The sequence below is a fragment of the Notamacropus eugenii genome, chromosome 2 (assembly GCF_028372415.1).
Source record: "Notamacropus eugenii isolate mMacEug1 chromosome 2, mMacEug1.pri_v2, whole genome shotgun sequence".
NCBI lineage: Eukaryota > Metazoa > Chordata > Mammalia > Diprotodontia > Macropodidae > Notamacropus > Notamacropus eugenii.
In genome coordinates, this window is record NC_092873.1 from 358,458,048 (window position 1) to 358,480,021 (window position 21,974).

Consider the following 21,974-nt stretch of genomic DNA (forward strand, 5'->3'; position numbering starts at 1 on the left):
CAAGAACAGAATCAGGTCTGTGGAAGGTGTGGCCCAGTCTGGGTGCCTATAGATCCCAGTCATTATTCTATCATACAACATTTTTTCAACAAGCATTTATTTGTGCTTACTCTGTACCATGAGATTATGACTAGCAACATCTCAAAAATCAGAAGTAATGGAGCATAAGAACAGTTTAAAGAAAACATGGCAATATAGGTACTAAGCAAAGTCATCCAAATGGCATTCAAGGATGGCTGTGAAAAGAGGACTACAATAGAAGAAAAATGGAAAAGATTTGAAAAAACCATTTCAACAAAGTTTTCGCCATCAAGGATAGTAGAAATCATCATACCTGGACCTATCATGATAGTCCCCGAGGTGCCTTAATGGCCCTAAAGAGAATTCAGACAGGAAAAACAACTGGCTTAGATCAAGTCCAGCGTACCAAGAAAAGCTCTGTGCTGGGGGCGATACATTTGTAAGGTCATCAAAAGAAAACATGCAAGGTATCTAAAGGGACAGGAAGATACTAAAAGTATGGGGGGAAGCTGAGACTTTTATTAATATAAAAATGTATATAATAATAAATATACCTCATATTTATTATTATATATTATAATAAATATATTAATATCAATGTAAAAGTGGAGAGATCAGTAACTATTTCTGCTGTTCTCTGTGTGTGTATACATATGTGTATATGTGGGTATGTGTGTGTGAAGGCAGCGAAGGCAGCAGAAGAACTGACTTCACATCCAGGAAGACCTGGGTTCAAGTTCCACGTCTGATACATACTGGCTGTGTGATCCTGAACAAGTCACTTAACTCCTTAGTGCTCTCTTTGAGACTCTTAAGTTGGGAAGAAGATGCTGCCCTGCATTGGTAGAGGGAGATTCCTTACCTTATCTATTCTATCTTGTCCCCATAAAATCTTTATGAGTCATAGGGAACAAGTTTTTCACAAGCATTATTCAACAATGGACTGTGTCTTTACCATATCACAATTAAATAACTAAATGAAAGGTACAGAAAATATAAGTGCTCCATGTACTTGTTTTCCACACATCAAGATCATTCAGGAGTCCCTCAAAGATGGAACAACAGAAGTCATCCTGTTCAAGGACCCTCTGCTAGTAAACATCAGACGACATAAAACATGGAGATAGTTGTATGCCTCCCAAAGGTATTTACCACCATGATGCAAGTGCTCTGTTGAGGAAGGATTGATTCTCTGGGAATAGTGGGGGTCCTCCAGATTCCCTTGTTTGAAGATAACATTGGGGTGATAGCATGAAGCTTTGAGACAATGCAGAGCCTCCTGGAAGAGATCTGTAATCCCAAGGACTCTGTCTGGTCCATCCATAGAGGAAAGATCAAGCAGAGGAAAAATGTCAATTGCCCAGGTTTCAACATTCATTTAGATGTATACCTTAGAGAACTTATCCAATAGTATGTGTACCTGGGACTGACAGTATGGATAGACAGTGTGCTGGGCTCATCATGGAAAGGGGAGAGAACAAGCTAGATTGCTTTCAGGACATTGCAAAGCTCTTTTACTGACCTCAGGTTTCATCCACCTTTTCAACACTAAGGTTTTATCAGTATTGTTGGATGGCAGTAAGATATTGAATACCACTGCTTCAGAAGAACTAGGTCCGTGGTGCCAGGTGGCAACATGTAACCAATGAGGATGTCATCAAAGAATTATATGACTGGAAGGGAAGACAGACTGGTCAAGAGGCAAGAGCAAGAGGTGACAGTAGACACATCCAGCACATTGGGTGGACCCCTTGTGGTGAACTTTTGGGAGGACATGGGTGAGAGTTGCACATGATAAACAAGTATGGATTGGTTTTGATTTCCATCATTGGAGGGAACTGAATCAATGAGATCACAGATCCATTTGACTATGTGCCAGACATTGTGCAAAGGCACTGGGGATACAAAAACAAACAGTCCCTGTCCTCAAGTTGCTTACATTCTGCTTGGGGAAAACAATATGTATTGCAATCATTTGTAAGAATAAAATATCTGCTGAGTAAATGCTGAACAATTTAGAGTGTGTGGGTGAGAAAGGGCATTAACAACGGGGAGGATCAGGATAAGCCTGACGACTACAAGTGGGGCTCAAGTTGAAAGAATCTAGATCCTAGAGGAGGAGGTACATGGGGGCCGGGGGGGAGAGGCAGCCTGTGCAAAGGTGGGATAGTAAGCAGTGAGAAGACCAATTTGGTTGGAACATAGCGTGTACTAAGGAGAGCACAATAAATTTGGGAAAGGCAGCTGAAGCCAGACTGGGAGGGGCTTTAAATGCCAAACTGGAGTTTCGGTTTATCCTAGAGACAATAGGGAGACTGAGGAGCTTCTTGAGTGAGTGACATGGTTAGACCTGTGCTTTAAGAATATCACTGGCATGGAAATCAAGGGGATGCCCATCAACTAGGGAATGGCTGAACAAGTTGTGGTATATGAATGAAATGGAATACTGTTGTGCTGTAAGAAATGACGAACAGGCAGACTTCAGAAAAACCTGGAAAGGTTTATTATATGAACTGATGCTGAGTGAAGTGAGCAGAACCAGAAGAACATTGTACACAGTAAGTGTGTGAGCACTGTTTTTGATAGACCTAGCCCTTCACAGCAATGCAAGGACCTGAAACATTTCCAAAGGACTCGATGCAAAATGCCATCCACATCCAAAGAAAGATCTATAGGGTCGGAATGCAGAATGGAGCAGACTATTTTCTCATGGTTTCTCCCATTGGTTTTAATTCTTCTATGCAACAAGACTAATGTGAAAATGTGTTTATTAAGAATGTATGTGTAGAACCCATATAAGATTTTGCATGCCATCTTGGGGAGGGAGGGGGAGAAAATTTAAAATTTATGGAAGTGATTGTTGAAAACCGAAAACAAATTGATTTAACAACAGAAAAAGAATATCACTGGCAGCTGAATGAAAGATTAGAGAAAGAGGGAAGACTGGAGGTAGGGGGACCACAAGAGGGGCCAAGGACTTTGAACTAGAATGGAGGCTGTGGCGCATATGTGAGAGACATTATAGAAGTAGAACTGACAAGACTTGGCAACTGAAGAGATGTGAGGAGTGGCTGAGGCTGCGAAGCTGGTGCTGATGATAACAATGATAGCATTTACATAATGCTTTACGTATGTTTTCTCATTGGATCCTTACAACAAACTTGTGGGGTAGGTGTTATTATCCCAATTTGATAGAAGAGGAAACTGAAGCGGCCAGAAGTTGTGACTTGCCCAGGGTCAGGCGTTTAATAAATGTCTGACTTGTGATTGAAACTGAAGTTTTTGTGATTCCAAGTCTAGAGCGCTAGCCACTACACTATCTAGATGCCTTCAGATATGATTGGAATAAATTATATGATTGGAAGATGACATATCTGATGGGAAGAGTAGTGATGTCTTCAACAACTTAGGGAAGTTAGGGAGAGAGATCAGTTTAGGGGGAAAATCCCTTTGGTTTTGAACCCAAGTTCAATTGGGCATGCCAGTGGGGACAGCCAGCTGAAGCTGTCTAAGAGGAATTTGACAATGTTCTCATTTGCAAAGTTGTAACAGGGTGTAATACTACAGGGCCATGAGGATGTGGGTCAGCTGGAACCTGCTGTTCATTCCTCCCACTGTTCTAGCAGATAAGCATAGAGGATAGACAGGACATTGTGTGTCTTGTCACACAGGGAATCAAGGATGTCGTCTAGAAGGTTATGGTTTAATTTTGGGAGTTGTTGCCAACGTGCCTGAAAACAAAGTAGGATCCCCCTGTTCTCTCCTAGACAAAGCCAGCATATTCAATGAGAAATGTAATGAACCTCACAAAAAAGGGGGCTCTTAGCTGTGCCCTTCTTGCTGGAGAATAGCCACGGCTGCCCTGAGAAATGTTGCAGGTCTAAAGATGGGGGTGCTTGAAAATGGATTGCCCTTCCTTCTCCTTCGAGACTGGATGAGGGTGAGGATGACAAAACCATAGTTTTTATTAGCCTTCTCATGAGAGCTTTCTAAAGAATCCATCAGGAATAAAGTCACCAGACTCCTTCCTCTCTGCCAAACGGGGGTGTTCATCCTGCACTTCCTTCTTGGGACTGAAGGCGGCAGCACACGAGCACATGTTTTAGTCTTCCCTGAGGTAGTGGGGAGGATCAGACTCCCAAGTGATCCCCATTGAAGTTCCTGGGAACCAGAGGCGGGTGTCCCAGGGAAAGGCTGCCCAGAAATAGAAGGTGCACAAGCTTTTTGGCAAAGGATTTCTTGGGATTGACAGCGCTCCAGTCAGACTGAATTGTTCGACTCTTTTCTTGGCTGGCAGCTCATATTCCACCCAAGGCTTCCCACTCAATAATCAACACACATCCTTGAGAGTCCTCTCATTCAGAGAAGTTACAGAGTACAGCAAATGAAATTCTACCCCTTGGGAACACACAGGAATGGAAAGGGGAGGAGATTGAAGTCAGAGGACCTGAGTTTGAATCACAGACTGGCCATTAGTGAGCAAACCACTCCTCTAGGCTTCATTTGCTTCCCCCTCAAAATGAAAAGGTTGGATTCAGTGACCCCCTAAGATTCCTTCCAGCCCTCGGGCTATGATCCTATCCCTATCCAGGCCCTCCCCTGCATGCATCCTTGTCCCCTCTTACACCCACAGGCATTAAGTTCTTAGATGAGAAGTAGAGATGAACCTCAATTAGAGTTCTAATAAAATATCTGTTCTTCTGAGTGTCTCACTTCTCAGCAGTATTAACCCTGAGGTTACAGATTGGTTTTCCCTGCCTGGCAATTGAGCTTAATGAATCTTTTCTTTTTTTCTTTTCTTTTTAGATGAAGTATATGAAGATCCTGAGGTTGGGGAAAATGAGAAAAAAGAAAAGGGGGACTTGGATGACTCAGAGAGGGGTGGGAAAGATGAAAAGAAGGTAAATGGGAAAAAGAGTAGGGAAAGGGAAGGGATGAAGAGGGAGGAAATTGGACCAGAGGAGGTAGAAGAGGAAGAAGAGGTGGAAGAGGACGAAGAGGAGGAGGAGGAGGGTAGGGAAGAAGAAACAGAAGGTGAAAATGCCGAATGAGATGAGCAGTGAACACTCCATTTGTGAGCCTTGGCGCTTGGAAGGAAACATCCTAGGTCCTCGGGACTCACTTGTCAATGGTTTGTAATGTAAAGATGAGCATTTTAAAGGAAAAAGTCTGCTTTCCACAGTCTGGGCTCTCTTCCTGCCCTTCATTTATTACTCTTCAAATACATATTTTCCCTCTTTTAGACTTTGGATTTTTAATCACGTGTTTTCCTACTTTCATTCCCAGAAGAGACCCTGGGAGTGAAATTACTAGCATTGGTTTAGGGTACTGCAGTGCTCATCCTGGCTGTCATTGGAGTATTAGGGACCTCAGAATGGTCAGAGAGACCCTGCCCAAAAGCTATGGAGAGAAACACCAGGGGAAAGCAGACAGTCAAGTCAATTCAGCACACCAAACATTATCTGTTGTGTATAAGGCACTGTGCTAGGCACAAGAGATGCAGATACAAACATGAAATAGCTCCTCTTTCCTCTCCTCTGGAGAAGATACAATATGGACCCAAAGAAGTACATATGAAGTAATTTGAGGAGGGAAATAATGTTAACAACTGTGGAGGTCCAAGAGGGCTTTAGAGAGGAGGTACCTGGTACCTAGACTGAGCCTTTAAGAAATGAGTGTTGGAGGTGAGGAGGGACTCCATAAGGGGAATGCTGAAAGTATAGTTTATTTGGATTTTAGCAAACCATTTGACAGTCTCCTTTTTTTTTACAGGGTAAAATGCTTTTTTTAAAAATTTTATTTGTTTTCAGTGTTCTACAATCGCTTCCATATATCTTAGATTTTTTCCCTCTCTCCCTCTCCTTCCCCCCCCTCCCCCCTGCCTCCCCACTCCTTCCCTGAGATCATGTATTATCTTATATAGGTTCTACACATACATTCCTATTAAATACATTTTCACCTTAGTCATGTTGCATAAAAGAATTAAAATGAATGGGAGAAATCATAAAACAAACCAAAACATAATACAAAAGAAAATGGTCTGCTTCATTCTTTGATTGAATTCCATAGTTCTTTCCCTGGATGTGGAAGGCATTTTGCCTTAAGAGACCATTGGGAATTTTTTAAGTCCTTGCAATGCAATGAAGTTCTAAGTCTACCAGTCCTATTGTTGTTCTTATGAACAAGATGGAGACATAGGGCTAGCTAGATGATAGCACAGTTAACTTGGGAAATAGTTGGATGGCCAGACCCAAAGAGTAGTCATTAATAATTCAATGTCACCTTCAAAGTAGGACCTTGGGGATCTGCGCTAGGCCAGTGCTATCTAAAATGTTTATAAATGGCTTGGATCTAAAGACATTGGTGGCATGCTTACCAAATGTGCGGAGACTTCAGAGCTTGAGGATATAACTAACCTATTGCATAAGAGAGTCATAATCCAAAAATATCTTGACTGGGACACTGGGCTGGATCTGATAAGATAAAATTTAATAGACTACATAAAGACATATAATTGTGTATAAAAAAATCAACTTCACAAGTACAAGATGGAGGTGGGGAAGAGGGTTGATGAGGCAAAGCTAGATAGCAATTCACTTGAAAAAGATCTGGCATTGTTAGTGGATTGCAAGTTTAAAGTATCAGTGTATTATGGTATTCAACAAAACAAATTTATTCTTATACTGCCTTAAGAGAGGCATGGTGATCATATGCACCAGGATAGATCTCATTTTGCTCTTGTCATCAGATATCCAGAGTATTGTGTTCAATTCTGGGGACCACAATTTGGGAAGGACATTGAAGAGCTAGAGCAGGCCTGCACAACATATGGTAACTCTCCAAAGGATTGAGTTACCCCTGACACGCTCTCCTGTTTGTCATGTGACCCTTGGCAACCAACCAACATCAGTCTCTCCGGTCTAACCTATCTATGGCCAAAGAAATTTAGCCTATTTTAATGTTCGTCCCTACCTACTGCCAAGTTGTACTGGTCTAAGCTAGAGGGTGTCTAGAGGGGAGCAATCCATAAATAAGCTGAGGAGGAGGCTGAGATCATGCCAAGGGAGGATTAGGTGAAGAAAATGAGGACGTTTAGTGTGAAAAGAAGGCTTAGGGTAGACTGCCTACTTTCAAGCATTTGATAGATTGTCATATGGAAGAGGGCTTAGACGTTGCTTGGTCCCAGAGGGCAGACATAGGAGCAATGGGTAGAAGTTGAGAAGAAGTGATGATAAAGACTGCCTAAAAATCAGAATGACACAGAATGATACAAAAGTAAAATGGGTGGCCTCAAGGTGGAGGAGGTTCCCCCTCAGTAGAGGCCTTCAGGCAAAGGCTGATGGGCTACTTTGGGGGGTACGTTGTGGAAGGGATTCCAGATCACACAGAACTTGGATTCTGGTCTCAGAGTCTCCCAGAAGCAATGGGCAACCTGAACATTTTTGAGCATGGAAGTCATACAGTCAGACTTGTGCCTTAGGAAAATAATCCTGGCAGCCATGTGGAAGATGAATCAGAGAGGGGGAGAGGCTGGAGACAAACAGATTGGGAGCTTATGATAAGGAGTGCCTAAAAAAAAGAGCAGGAGAGAGGATCTGACAAGTGACTGGTTATGAATAGTAAGGGACAGGGAAGATAAAGGCTATGGACCTGGATAACTAGAAGGATGGCAGTGTCCTTTTCAGAAACTGGACATTTTAGGGGAGAGGCAAGTTTGCGGGGAGGGCAATGAGCTCTACTTTGGACACGCTGAATTTAAGATGCTGATGGGATAGACAGCTAAAGATATCAAACAAGCAAGCATTTGGAGACACAGACCTGGAGCGCAAGAGAGAGGGAAAAATATATATATATATATATATATATATATATATATATATATATATATATATATATATATATATATATATATGAAACAGTTGTATAGAGATGATATATGTATGTATGTATATATATACACATATATAGGAGACAGTTGCATAGAGATGATGTATGTATATATAAATATATACGTATGTATTTGAGAGACAGTTGCGTAGAGATGATAATTTGACTTTTGAGTGTGCTTGAGATCACATAGAATGTAGAGAGAGAGGAGGACCCAAGATGGAGCCTTGGAAAACACTCATGCTTTGAATTAGAGTTGGATGATCCAGAAAGTGAGATGGAAAGACGAGCAGCCAAACAAGAGAAGAGCAGTGTCTTTGCTAGAAGCCACAGAAGAAAATATCCAGAGATGCATCAAAGAGGCAAAAAAAAAGTCTAAAAAGTCCCTTGCAAGACCTAGCACCCCTTGTTTTGGTCACAAAACATGTATTATTTTTATTACTCACTAAGCCTAATCCTCTCTATTTGGGCCCTTGATTTCATTCCCTCTGACCTCCTCTATGACTCCTGCTCCAGCAGTCATCCTTCCTAATAAAACTTTAACCTCTCCCTTGCCACTGTCAGTCCCATCTACCTACAAACACTCTCTGATTTTCCTACTCCTAACTACCCCTCCAAAAAAAATGCCAATTTAAAAAACAATCCAGCAAACCTTTTTTTAACCTGGGTCTTAATCTGGGCCCAGCGAATTTACAATAGACTACATCTATATATACATCTATAGATAGAGTGTGTGACGTGTGTGTATGTATGTATGTGTATATATTATATATATGTGTGTGTGTGTGTGTGTGTAACTTTCTATATAACTGTTTTCCCTTTCTAATCCTATGTATTTAAAAACACTTCTGAGAATGGAACATTGGGTTTCACCAGCCTGCCAAAGGGGCCATGGCACAAAAATGATTCTTTGACCCTTCTAGCCTGTTCAGTTTCAGTCCTTGTCTCTCATTTTCCCCTTCACTGTTAAACTTTTGGAAATATCTGCTTATGCCCTATATCACCACTTCCTTAATCACTTGCCTTTTGGCTCCCAGAATTCATTTCCCTCCACAATATACAGATGAATTTACTCTCTCACATACTGGAAAGCAACTGGATATGAGAAGAGAGAGAAAGAGATTCATGGATCTTTGCCCCTCCCTTGATCTCTGTATTTTTTAACATAGTTGTTCATACCCTCTATTTTAATATAATCTTAATATAATAATCACCATAATAGTAGCTAGCATTTTGTATTGCCCTTTAAATTTTGCCCAGTGCTTTCAATATGTTATTATCCTCACTACGACCATGTGAGGTAAGTGCTATTATTATTACCATTTTCTTTTTTACAGATGTAGAAGCGGAGGCAGACAGAGGTAAACTAATATGCCCAAGGTCACACAGCCAGTAAGTGTCTGAAGGGTTGGAACCCAGGTCTTCCTGACATTAAGCCACAATCTCCTCCTTGTATCATCTAGTTTCCCATCTTTGTTCTCCCATCTTTAAGAGCAGAGTGGTTCTGAGCTGGCTCCTTTGATGGCTCTTCATCCTCTTCTGGCTGCTTTATGTAGGTGACCCTTAGGAATCTGAACTTAGCTCAGGATCATTGGTTTTAAAAGTGAAGCACTTTTAAAAGAGACTACCCATTCCAGGCCTGCACAACATGCAGCAGCCCAAAATCCACTGGCTTGCTGTAAGTGGTTCTGTGGGCCACAGGTTGTGCAGGCCTGGTCTAATCCAAACCCTCATTTTATTTATTTTTCCCCCAAAACTTATTGATGTATTTGTTTTGTTTTCAACAATCCCATAAATTCCAGATTTCCTCCCCAAGACGGCATGCAATCTTATATGGGTTCTACACATACACTTCTATTAAACACATTTTCATATTCAAACTCTTCTTTTATAAATGAGAAAATGGCCCTCTTCTCTCTTTACACTCTTTAGTTTCGAGATCTTCTTCACCACCACATCAGCTACCATCCTTATCCCTTTTACTCAATTCAACAAGAGAGTTAAGTACTTGTTTAAGGGACTGTGTTAGGTGCTAAGGATACAGAGTAAAAAAAATTCAATGAGCCGAGAGGGAACCATGTGAATGCAAATACAAGGTAATTTCAGATGGGTAGCAAGCACTGAGGAGCTCAGGAAAGCCCTCTTGTAGGAGGTGGCAGCTGCACTCATCCTCAAAGGGAGACATGGGTTCCAAGGGGCAGAGGTGAGGAGGGAGTACGGGCTAGGCAAGGGAGACTGCTTCTGCAAAGACCTAGGGGCAAGAGATGGGGAATGATAGGGAATTGAAAGTAGGCTGGAGAGCAGCTAGCACAAGGGAGAGTTATGAATAAGTCAGAGGCAGATTGTGATGAACTTTAAATGCCAAGCATTTTATCTCAGAAGCAAGAGGGAGCCACTGAAACTTCTTTACCAGGAGACATGATCAGGTCTGCTATTTTAGGAATGTTAATTTGACAACTGTGTGGAGGATGGATTGGAGAGGGAAGAGACTTAGAACACAGTAATCTATCAGCATCAATTCGGAGGTGTAAGGAATAGTCCAGGGGAGAGGTAATAGGGGCCTTGAACCAGGTTGATGGCCATGGGAGTAGAAAGATGGACTCAAAAGTGATTGTGTAACCAACTAAATATAGGAGATGAGAGCAAGAGAATGGTTACAAGAATGACTCTCAGATTGTGATCCTGGGGTGACTGGACGGATGGAGATACTCTTAGCAGAAATAGGGGAGTTTGGAGGCAGGATGGATTTGGGGAAATGAGAATGAATTCTCTTTTGGAAGTGGCATCAAAATTTGTCTATAACTTGTTTATCCTTCTGACTTCACCCTCTGTGTATGACACCATGGATTATCTGGACACCTGTGTTTATCTTTGGGATTATCTGTGACACTCTTCTCCTCAATCATATCCAGTTTTATCAGGGGAATTGGTTAGAGCATTTCCCATCTGGAAATGTGGTGAACATGTGGGCTTTCATTCCATGGGTAGGGATACAAACTCTGTCCCCTCATTAAAGGGCATGAAGGACCAGAGGTTCTTGGTTGGTTCCTTGGTCCTGTGAAGGATTGGGGAGGAGAAAGAGGAAGATTGTATCATACAGGTTAGGTAACTGGGCCAGGAACAACTGCTTACTGTGTTGGCTATAAGGAGCAAGGAGACATTTCTGTTCTTTTTTGTTGGGACACAGTCAACATCAGTTTTCCCTTGAACTAACAAGAGAAGAAAAGAAATTCCCTCTTCCCTACCACATTCCCTCCCCCAGTAGTGACAGCATGGTAGCAAGAACTTAACACTTAACCTAGACAAGCCTGAGACTGGAGCTCAAAGTCCTGCTTCTTCCATGTTGTTTCTTTCCTTGAGCTTTGATCATCAAACAGCAATGCTGAGAAATGGACATTCCTAACCCAAACAGCTGCTTCATAAATTCAAATCCCTGAGTCTGGGCCAATTAACCCAGAGGCAGGAGCTTTTTGCAGCAACATTCTCAGAATAGATGACCATCCCAAGGAGGGTGATACAGCTGAGACAACTAAATTCATTTCCTCTCTGCCTAGCTGGGGCCACCTCCTTGGAGAAGGGTATGGTGGCTCAAAGACTTTTAAGTATTCCACGTGCTTGAGGTTCCTGCCCTGTCCTTTGTTTAAACCCTTCTCTATGCCATTTCACTTACTGGATCCCTAAGCATTCTTTATGAAGCCCATTTCAAATGCCACTTCCCTTAGGAAGCCTTCCTAGATCGGATGCATCCATCAATAGGACCTTTTGCTTCCAACATCGCCTATCACCTATCATCACATCATAATATTTGTTATATCTGTGTCTAATCCCCCTACAAGGCTGTAAGCTGCATGAAGACAGGGATCCCTTTTATTTAAACTTTGTACTACTCTCAGAACAGAATACACTTAATAAATGTTTAAAGAAGGAATAAATGGATCTTCACAACTGAGTTGAGACTGTATAACAGCAGACCATCTTAAGTGGGAGAATGGGGGAACAGATCCGGAGGGATCCCGGCTTGGGAGAAGGAAAGGCAGGAAGGTCAGGCACAGGCTTGCAGAGCTTGTTCCCCCTGCTTCTGGAACCCCGGGGTGGAACTCCGGTCAGGCCACTGACTGAGAGGACCTTCTTCCTTTCATCCTGTTGTTGCTTTTTGTACCAGGGACACCCTCTGGCAGTCTGGCGAAGCCAACGGTCTCCCGTTCAGCATAATGTCAGCGCATAAGATAAAATGCTAGGATGGCACAGGAAACCAGTCCTCCTGGGATAATCAGGGACGTAGAGCGCTTCCTCGGGCCGCCGGCCTGGCCGGGTGACTGGAGCTCCCCGCAGACGACTGTTAGCGGGGGCAGCACTGGCGCACCTGGGCTTTGCGGACTGCTCCGCCCCTGCCCGTGGCCTCGGAAGGAGACCAGACCTCACAGGTGCAGCGCTGGGCCGCTGCACACTTCGGGGCCACCGCGCGCATGTGCAGGCCGGAGTGGGTGGTACCTAAGTTAGTTTCGATTCCCGGGGCGGGGAGGTAGAGTGGGTCTGTGCGCAGGCGCACGAGGGGCCCGGCCTAGGGCCATGTGGCTCCGCCCTCCTACCCAGGAGTATGTAAAACCCCCCGGGGCTGGGGGTCGCCGAGTTCCTCTCAGCTCCGGGGGCTACCGGTAGAGCCCTTTGCAGAGGCGGAGCCGCGTCCCCTCTTCATCATGGTGAGTGGGGTGGGGTTCAAGGGTTGGGGAAGGTGCTGGCTCAGGGTGCAGACCCAGAAACGAGGTAGAATCAAACCTGTTGTTTTCGAGCCTGGGGGAAGGGAGGGGTGATGGGGTGCTCTCCTCCCCAACACTTCCAGCTTCCCCCCACACCCAGTTCCCGGGGATGATGATTCGCTTCTGCAGTCCAGAGACCCGGGTTCTGAAACTGTTTCCCCATCTGTCAGATGGGTACAATGTTGCTTGTAGTGTCCGATTCTTGGGGGTGGGGGGAGGAAGGGATTGCGAGGTTCAAAGTTAGCACCTTCCATTAGTCTGAAGCGTGCCCGAGGCGACGTGTTGGGATCAGCCTGGCCCAGGGCGGGGTGCAGGGTGGGCTGGGATCCAGCACACCGGAGTCTTATCCAGGCTGTGCTCTGCCCGTGGGCTGAATGGAAAGGAAGCTCTTTCCCAGAAGTGTTCGGGGAGGAACTTGCCAGCAACGGGTACTGTCCAGGATCGGGGACCGAGAACCGGCCCCGGCTCCGCTGCCCGCTGGCCCTTGGCCTTGGGCAGTTGGCAGACTAAGCCTTCGGCGAGGTGAGGAGGAGGGGCTGGAGCTGTGGGTTCGCAGGGGGCTCGGGCTTTTGTTCTCCTGCTAGCAGACTAGTTCTAGTTCTCATTTAGCAGCCCCAGAGGTGCCAACCGCAAATCGAGATTCAAATGCGAGGCAGGACCCGGAACCCTGGGTGCCCCGTGCTACCCGCTCTAGGGCAGGCGCACAGACCATGACTTTGTCGGGGGAAGAGGGCAGAGGAGGAGGAGGTGGCCGCTGTAGTGGTAGTGAAAGGAGCCAATTGTCCAATCCTCGTTCCCCCCCCCCTTCCCCACCAGCTCCTCTGTGGGGCTATTGTGCCCCCCCCATTCTAGACAAGAGAGTATTATTTTCTCCTGACCAATTGTTCCAAGGGGGGGTGGCCTATTACAAACACTTCTCCCCCTGCTCCCCAACTCTGGTTTTGCTACAAAAAACCGGAGACCCCAAAGGAGAACTCTTAATTGGGCAGGATGGAGAACTTTTAAAAAGTTTTACTGATAACTTGTTTTAATAAGTCAACTTAGGGAAATTCCGCCTGCCCTCTCCCCTCCTCCCCCATTTCAACAAAACATCCTTTGTAATAAAATTCAAAACAAAACATGAAACCCACAGCAAGGTTACAGTTACTATGTGACAATGTATATGACATGCCACCCTAGTAGAGGAGGCTGAAGAGGTCAGAATGGGCCCTAAGAACCATTTATGTGAGAGGGATGTGAGAACAGGTAAAAGGCCAGCAGAGAATCGGGACCCCCAAACCTTTGTAATGTCTGTCCTATCCTTGTCCTCAGTTCTACCGGGCCATTTCTTAGAGGCCTGACTCAAGGTGGGCCTTCTCCATAAAGGTTTCTCTGATCTCCCCCAGGTGATGGTGACCTCTTCTTTTGTCAGATTTCTCATAGCTCTTTGCCTGGACCGCTCCATTGCATAGCCACCATCCTCCCTGGTATGCCAATTATTTCTGTGTGTCTTATTCCCCTTATTGTACAGTAAGCTCCTTTGAAGGCAGACATTATAAATACATAGTATATGTTCCATAAATATTTACAGAATTGAATTTCCTAAGTAAGAAATGAAAAAAGTTAGAGCCCAGACCTAAAAGCTTGAGCTGGAAGATAAAAGGTATGTGCTTTCTGCCCTTGTACTGTCTGAGCAGGTCTGACATTTTGCTGGGCTCTCTCTACCCAAAGGAAAATATGGTGAGAGCAGTCTCACCTGGGGACCAGCTGGTCTAACCTCAGAAAAAAAAGATGGGGAAGAGCCGGCTGAGACCTTTCACAGTCTTTCCCCAAGCTAACCACATAAGTGGGAAGGTACCCAGAAATCCAAAGAGCTGATGATTGTGCCTTAAAGTGGTCTGGTCACTGCTCCTTCCACCCAAAAAAAAAAAAAAAAAAAAGGACCTTAAGTCTATCAAAAAAGCATTTGTTGTCCTCTATGTGCTTGGGATACAACAAAAAAAGTGAGACAGTCTCTTTACCCACAAGGACCTTACAGTCTACTGGGAGGATACAACATATTTTCAGATAAATATGGGATCTATATTTTAGTAAAAAAATTTTTTACATTATTTTACAGTGATGGGTGGGGAGGGGTGTAGACAGCATTAACAGCTGGGGAAAACAGGAAAGAAAATGAGTCTGAGGTAACACTGAAGTTGAGCCTTGAAAGGAGCCAGGGGTTTCAAGAGGTGGAAATTAGGAGGGAGAACATTCCAGATATGTGCAAAAGCAAAGAGGCAGGAAATGAATTCCTGTGTATGGGTTACAGCAAGTAGGCCATTTTGACTAGAGTTACTTCTATGGGAAGGGGAAAGTGATGTCTAATTAGATTAAAAAGATAAGGCTAGAGGCAGAACATGAAGGTACTTCAGGATGTAGGGTCATCTTCCTGAGGCACCGGTGCTGTCCCACACTCGGTCTTGTGTCTGGGTTCTGGCTTATCTCTGCCCAAGCAGGCAAAGGGCATTCTTTTGTGTACTTATTCCTCTTGTTCATGGGCAAGTTTGTTACAGTAACAGCTGTCTCAGAATCAAAGCCCAAACAGCCCTTAGGGACCAGCTAGTCTAGCATTATCTTCAAGGAGGGAGCAATTGAGGTGTAGGGGAGAAAGTGGTTCACTAAAGCTCATTAAAGGGAAGAAAGGAACTTGATTTAGGAATTCCAGGATTGTGGGGAGGGTCTTTGGGGATTTATGGGGGAGGAGTCCCAAGCACAGATCCCTCAATTGGGGTCTGTCACTGGTGCTGAAAGGGAGAGGGGGTGAGGGCAATTGTGATAACCAGAGGTGGTGAGCAGTACAACTTGGTGACCACCATCGACTGACCTGATGTCATCAGTGATGTCATCAGCCCTGGGATCAGCCAAGATTGACATCCTGATTCTTCCCTTGTCTTTGCCCTGGTCCTGCAGAACAGAGGTTTCTCTCGGAAAAGTCACACATTCTTGCCTAAGATATTCTTCCGCAAGATGTCATCCCCAGCTGCCAAGGACAAGCCTGAACTACAGTTTCCGTTCCTGACGGATGAGGAGACTGTGAACACATTTCGTGAGTGCAAGACTCTCTTCGTCCTACGTGGGCTACCAGGCAGTGGGAAGTCCACATTGGCCCGAGCCATCGTGGATAGGTATCGTGATAGCACCAAGATGGTGTCTGCTGATGCCTACAACATAAATCCAGGCTCCCAGACTGCCCACCATGAGGAATACAAGCAGCTGGATGATGATCTGGACATCTACTGCCGCCGTGACATTAGCGTCCTAGTAGTGGATGACACCCACCATGAGCGTGACCGCCTGGACAAGATCTTCGACATTGCTGACCGGTACCAGTACCTGGTGGTGCTGGTGGAGCCTAAGACATCATGGCGGCTGGACTGCACTCTGCTTAAGGAGAAGAACCAGTGGCAGCTCTCTGCCGATGATCTGAAGAAGCTGAAACCTGGAGTGGAGAAAGACTTTCTGCCACTCTACTTTGGCTGGTTCCTCACCAAGAAAGGTTCTGAGAGCTTGAAGAAGGTTGGACAGACTTTCCTGGATGATCTGAGCAGCCACAAGGCCTTCAAGAAGGAGATAAAGCACTGTATGTAGGACAGGGCTTGGGGGGTGGGTGGGCAGGAAAGCAGGCCTGTATATATGTGATCACTTCTCTTATCCACAGGGTGGATAACAAGGCAGTAAACAGTCAAATCCAAGGCAATCATGGTAATCCTCCCCCACACCCTCCATCCTCTGCCCCAGCACGTAATTGGACTGCCTCTCCATCATCTGCCTTGAAAAATAGGTTTTAATATCTTAAAAAGTTACCAAACTCTTGGTAACTTTTTTTCAAGAAGCTAGGTGGTACAGTGGATAGAGTGTAAGTAGGCCTGGAATCAGGAAGACCTGAGTTAAAATCTGGCTGCAGACATCTACTTTTGAGAGGCAGCTAGGTGGTATAATACATAGTGCTGGGTCTTGAGTCAGAACTCATCTTCTTGACTTCAAATCTGGCCTCAGAAACTTAACTGTGTGACCGGGGGAAGTCACTTAACCTGTTTGCCTCAGTTTCCTCATCTGTAAAATGGGTACAGTAGTAGCACCAATCTCCCAAGGATTGTGAGGATCAAATGAGTTAATTGTAAAGTGCTTAGCAGCATGCTTAGCACATAGTAAGTGCTTTATAAATGTTAGCTGTTATTAGTATCACTAAACTGGAATCATAACACTGTTTGGGGGTATTAGAGACCATCTAGTCAAAGTCTTTCTTGTTGTAAATGTGAACCCTGAGGCCTGGAGAGGGAAAATGATTGAGGGTCAGGACTGGGACTGGAATCGAGGTGTCCTGGTTTCATTTCCCCCACTTACTGGCTCTGACCAAAGCTCTTTGCTCTCTGTGACCTCAGACTTGCGAAGTTAAGGACAGTGGCTCCAAGCATCCCTGATTTCCCCTTCATTTGTTAATGGCTCTGTCATTCACTCATCTACCAAACCTTTATTCTTCCTAAAGGAATCCTGTAAGCCAAAGCTAGAAGAACTAGGCATGTAATACAGTCCCTACATCAATGGCATGATTCACTGTGAAGGCAGTTAGAAACAAGTTGGGATTATCGACCCCCTGGCTGATTTGGAGAACGAAGAAACTGAAACGTTTAGACCAGTCACCCACTGGGAGAGAAGGGAGAGCAGCAAAGCCCAGAGATAGAGCCCCTGGAGGTGGAGCATCTCCTTACCTCTGACTTGATCGGTGGCCTCTGGTAGGGTACATCACTTCTGAGCCTGCTTTCTGGGTCTACACAAGGGATATGTCCTGAGATGTGGAATGGAGGAATCAATGAAGGGAAGCCAAGACCATGAAGGGTCACTCTCAGAGAGGGGATGGAAAAGTGCAATCACTCCTTAGCGAAAAAGTTTACGGCTTTACAGAGAAAAAGACACCCTGATTCCCAGGACAGTCAGGGACATTTTGGGGAGAATAGTGAACTTAGATAGTCCAAACACAAAATCATAGAATTAGAGCTAGAAGAGACTTTAGAAGCAACTTAGTCTAACACCACCCCCACCCCTCCATTTTATACGTGGAAAAACTGAGGCCCAGTGAGGGGAACTGACTTGTTGATACTAACAGGCAGGATTTGAATCCATATCCTTTCATTTCTTTCTACTGTACCACATTGCCTCTTGTAAAACCTTTTTTCCTTGCTCTCCCCACCCCCCCATTCCCAAACACCTAGACCTTAGGGCAGTACTTAGTCTTTAATGGGGTGCCTGAATCTAGGGTAAGCCTTTGAAATAAGGCCTAGGGACCTCAGTGAGAACAACACATACCAGGTGAGGAATCGGGTGGGAAGGAGTTAACCAGATTTATATTGAACCTGGGGAGCAACCCAACCCCAAGAGAAGGGACCTCAAATTGATGTAAATCCCAGCCAGTAGCTCTTATCATGATTTTAAATGAATGAATGAAAAAAATCATTGGACTGATGTTAGAAGTCACTAATCTATTTCCCAGAGTTTGTGTACTTGAGCAGGGAAAGTGCTTAGCATAAGGAAAAGCAAGTTGGAGCCAGGAGGCCCAGGTGCACACACAGTCCACACTACATTCCTACAGCACTTTTGAGGTTTGCAAAATGCTTCACATATATTATCACTTTGATTTCTGACAGCACACTGAGATAGGGGCTATTATAATCCCCATTTTACAGATGAGGAAACCAAGGCTCAAGAAACTTACGTGGTTTGCCCAGGGTCCCACATCTACTAAGTGAGATGGGATTTGAACTTGGACCTTCCAAACTCCAACTCTTGTGCCACAACCCCACATTCCCTCACTTCTGACAATTTTATGGTCTTTGGTAGAGAGACCAAATTATACACATACAAGGCTTTTTGTTTTTTTCTGCATATCCAAATTTTGGGGGAATATAAAAATATTTAATACTAGTGCCCTTTAAAAGTGTTAAGATGAACTTAATTTAGGAACATGAAATGTCTTTTTACTGAGTGTTTAGGATAGCTAGATATGATGGTTCAAAAAGAACAACATAAAATTTCAGTCTCAGAAAATTAAAAATGAACAAATCACATTTCCTTATCAGCCTTCCCCCTTTAAAATCTCTGATCTAAGACAGAGGTGCTATCTTTAAGTTAGGGCCCTGTAACCTCTTCTCCTGATGTACTCCTTCCTCCATCTCTCTCCCCAGTTGTGTCTGGGGATGAAGGTAAAGAGAAGATTGCCTTGGCTTCCTACTTTGTGAACAGGCCTCCAGGGGTGCTGCACTGCACCACCAAGTTCTGTGACTATGGGAAGGCGGATGGGGCCAATGAATATGCCCAGCAGGATGTAAGTGCTGGGGCTAATTTGGGGGGAGTTGGCTGGGAGTGGGGAGGGGAGAGGGGGACCTAAAGTCCAAAGACAGTTACCAAGCCAAGGCTGAAAGGAAATTAAGCAATGGACGTAAGGGAAATCAGGGAACAGGGTTTTTTAAAGAAGTTTCTCTTCCCTATTTCATTTTGGTGGCTATTACATCTAACGAAACTGGCTGGATAAAACTATGCAGTGGGGATATGCCCCTACCAGGACCTCCTAAAAACCAAGTCTAGGAACAGATCTTCTGAGCCTAGATTTCCCAAAGCCACTAAGAATACGTGGGAACACATGGGAACCTCAGATGTCAACTGAGAAGTGTCCTTTTCCCACATCCGTTTCTGTCTCACCAGTTAAACACTGGTGGCAGGTGTTCTGCCTCTGACTGCCCCAGTTCTCACCCTCAGACCTCAATCACCCTCAGACCTCAAGCATGACAGAGGAAGCTTTATCCCAGCAACTTCTCTATCTCCATTTGGCTCCCACTTTCCCTCTTCCGTGCTCCTAGGCTGCCCTAAACATCCATAATACTCCTTCCACTTCCTACAGGTTTTTTTTCTCCCTTTCCTGGGGCCCTGACATGGTGACCAACCCACTGTCAAACCACCTGTTCTTCTTTCCCCTCTACCTCAGGTGGTGAAGAAATCCTACTCTAAGGTCTTCACCCTGACCATCTCTGCGCTGTTTGTGACGCCTAAGACAATGGGTGCCCGGGTGGAGTTGGGGGAGCAGGAGCTGCCGCTGTGGCCAGTGGACGTGGACAAGTTGACACCTAGTGACAACCTGCCCCGAGGCAGCCGTGCCCACATCACGCTGGGGTGCGCAGCAGGTATAAAGCCTGTGCAGACTGGTGAAGACCTACTGGAGATGATTCGGCAAGAGAAGGGGGGGAGTCAAGGAGAGGAAGTGGGCGAGCTAGGTCGGGGCAAGCTCTACTCCTTGGGCAATGGGCAGTGGATGCTGCGTCTGACCAAAAAGTTAGAGTTTAGGGCCATCTTCACAGGATACTATGGGAAAGGGCAAACTGTGCCCGTGCACAGCAGCCGAAAGGGAGGTGCCTTGTCATCTTGTACCATCATCTAGACCATGGGCTACCCTTTCCAACTATTCACTGCCCTTCCTTACGTGGGGGTGAGTAGGAGGCACAGCCCTCCACTTGATTTTTTTATGTCATTAACTCACTTTTAACTTCAAAACTTGTAAAGTAACTGCCCCTTTCTAACCTAACACCTCATGCTCTAAGTCAGAAGGAACATTTGGGAGACTCAGGACATTTTACCTCCCTCCCCTTCACTACTCACCCAGTATCTAGCAGCAGCTCTCCTTGGTTCTTTTAGTCCCAAGGTGCTCCACTTCCCCTTGGTGTACTCTGCAGAGAAGGCATGTAGCACTTCCACAAGAAATGTGTTTAGAAGGGCGGGGAGAGAAAGAGACCCCTCTCTTCTCTCTCTTCCCCCACCCCCCGAGGCTTTTACCTTCTTTGTTAATTACTACAGTTCTAGGAAGCCTAGAGCTGGCTGTAAGGTTTGGGAAGTGTTTACTCTTCCCCCTTCCTGAGTCTAGCTCTTTATTCTCCCATTCTCCTCTACTATTTTTTTTGGGGGGGAGAGGGAAAGGGAGGAAGAAATCTTCATGATGAAACTGACAGGGGAAATAAGGGGACTCTAGAAGAACTGTATTGATGACTAGGAAAGTGCATGACAGTAAAACAGCTGCCCCCCTATAATAGTAGCATCACCCTATCTAGGAGGGCAGGCCTTAGGCAGAGATTCACCCCATTCTAGTGATGTAGTCTCTGTATAGATGGGGAAATTCAGGCCCAAAGAGACTGGGAAGCCTGCCAGGATTACTGCATATTCATGGGGAAGGCTGGGGCTTGCTGTCCCACCCAGGCTCCCCTGCCACTAGGCTGTGCAAGGCCCCCCTCCATCTGCCTTCTCCTCTAAGGGGGTTTTAACACTGATTTGCAGACTTCATTTCCTCTCTCACCTAACCTTCTTGGTGTTATGCTTTGACTCTGGCCTGGCTCCTGTGCAATATGGGACCTTACTCATCATGTTTCTCAACATAATTGCTTGGAATTTGAGTTAAAACATCCTGGTTTTGCCCCATCCCCCAAATTGTAAGACTGTTAATGAAATAAAACTCTATAATCTTGATTGTGTGCCATTTGCCTTTCTTGCTTTCTCTTCCATAGTGAGGAACTAAGGCAACTCTCTGTCCACTAGGACTTTATCAGGGCTGGCTTTGTCCCGCAGTCTGTGGGGCCATCCGTCCCTGTCTCTGGGCTGGCCAGCCACAGCTGCAAGGAAGCTGGGCAGCTGAACAGTGCCTGCTTTCATAAAAGGGCAGGAGCAAAAGCAAGCTGGCCCAGGCAAGGGAGATAGACACAGAGACCACCCCTATTTGCCTTGCCTATCTAGACTCCTGAGGGACCCTGGTCTAAACTTGCCACTCAAGGACACATTTCCGTTTCCCTTAGAAATCCATCACTGATCACATCAAAATTAACACTACTTCAGACACAATTAGAGTAAAGACTCAAGATCTTCACAAACCTCACTTTAAAATAAGGGCCTAAAAGCCACCCATTGGGCTCCTAGTCTCCCTGCCCTCGCTTTCTTGGTACCTAGACATCCCCCACCCTCCCACTACTGGGGATGGGTGAAGGGCATAGCATCTACAAGAAGACAAAGTACTGCGGTGCCAGACACCAAGCACATCCATTCGCCCTTCATGGTTTATGGGCGGGACAACTGAGATATAGATCATCCCAAAATTACTTTTAGTCAACGATTCTCACCTCTTCCCAGGGCTGCTGATTACAAGACCCTAGTGGTGAGGAAGCTTGTCAAGTTCTGAGTAGACTGACCCCACCTCAGTCAAGCACTACACAGGAGGATCCTGGGAGTCAGGGTAACTCACTCAGTCAAATCTACCATAGC

The 21,974-nt window shown here is 45.1% G+C and overlaps 2 protein-coding genes across 9 annotated transcripts in view; both read left to right on the forward strand.

Moving 5' to 3' along the window:
* ODAD4 (outer dynein arm docking complex subunit 4) overlaps positions 1-5,263 on the forward strand; it is a 97,153-nt gene extending 91,890 nt beyond the window's left edge. For 5 of the 6 annotated variants that reach the window (XM_072646466.1, XM_072646467.1, XM_072646468.1 and 2 more), the window contains one exon: positions 4,828-5,263. In XM_072646466.1, coding sequence (XP_072502567.1) covers positions 4,828-5,072 — 245 coding nt within the window. In that variant the 3' untranslated portion in view covers positions 5,073-5,263. Of the gene's footprint in view, positions 1-704 lie in introns of all 6 variants that reach the window. The other variant, XM_072646469.1, reaches the window with a different exon arrangement.
* Positions 5,264-12,314: 7,051 nt separating this feature from the next.
* Positions 12,315-21,188, forward strand: CNP (2'',3''-cyclic nucleotide 3'' phosphodiesterase). Of its 3 annotated transcripts, none has more exons than XM_072646481.1 (5): positions 12,402-12,608; positions 14,051-14,131; positions 15,597-16,266; positions 18,866-19,005; positions 19,663-21,188. In XM_072646481.1, the coding sequence occupies exons 3-5, from the start codon at positions 15,654-15,656 to the stop codon at positions 20,110-20,112; spliced, it is 1,203 nt and encodes a 400-aa protein (XP_072502582.1). In that variant the 5' UTR covers positions 12,402-12,608; positions 14,051-14,131; positions 15,597-15,653; the 3' UTR covers positions 20,113-21,188. The 3 variants fall into 3 exon arrangements, with proteins under 3 accessions (XP_072502584.1, XP_072502582.1, XP_072502583.1); XM_072646482.1 differs by having other exon boundaries at positions 12,511-12,608; positions 14,077-14,131; XM_072646483.1 differs by lacking the exon at positions 14,051-14,131 and having other exon boundaries at positions 12,315-12,608.
* Positions 21,189-21,974: the final 786 nt, after the last annotated feature.

Bases quoted from the DNA above. Each gene is read 5' to 3' on its own strand.
- CNP (XM_072646483.1), top strand. The intron at 16,267-18,865 runs GTATGTAGGACA...CTCTCTCCCCAG, and splicing joins CAAGAAGGAGATAAAGCACT to TTGTGTCTGGGGATGAAGGT. The intron at 19,006-19,662 runs GTAAGTGCTGGG...CCTCTACCTCAG, and splicing joins ATGAATATGCCCAGCAGGAT to GTGGTGAAGAAATCCTACTC.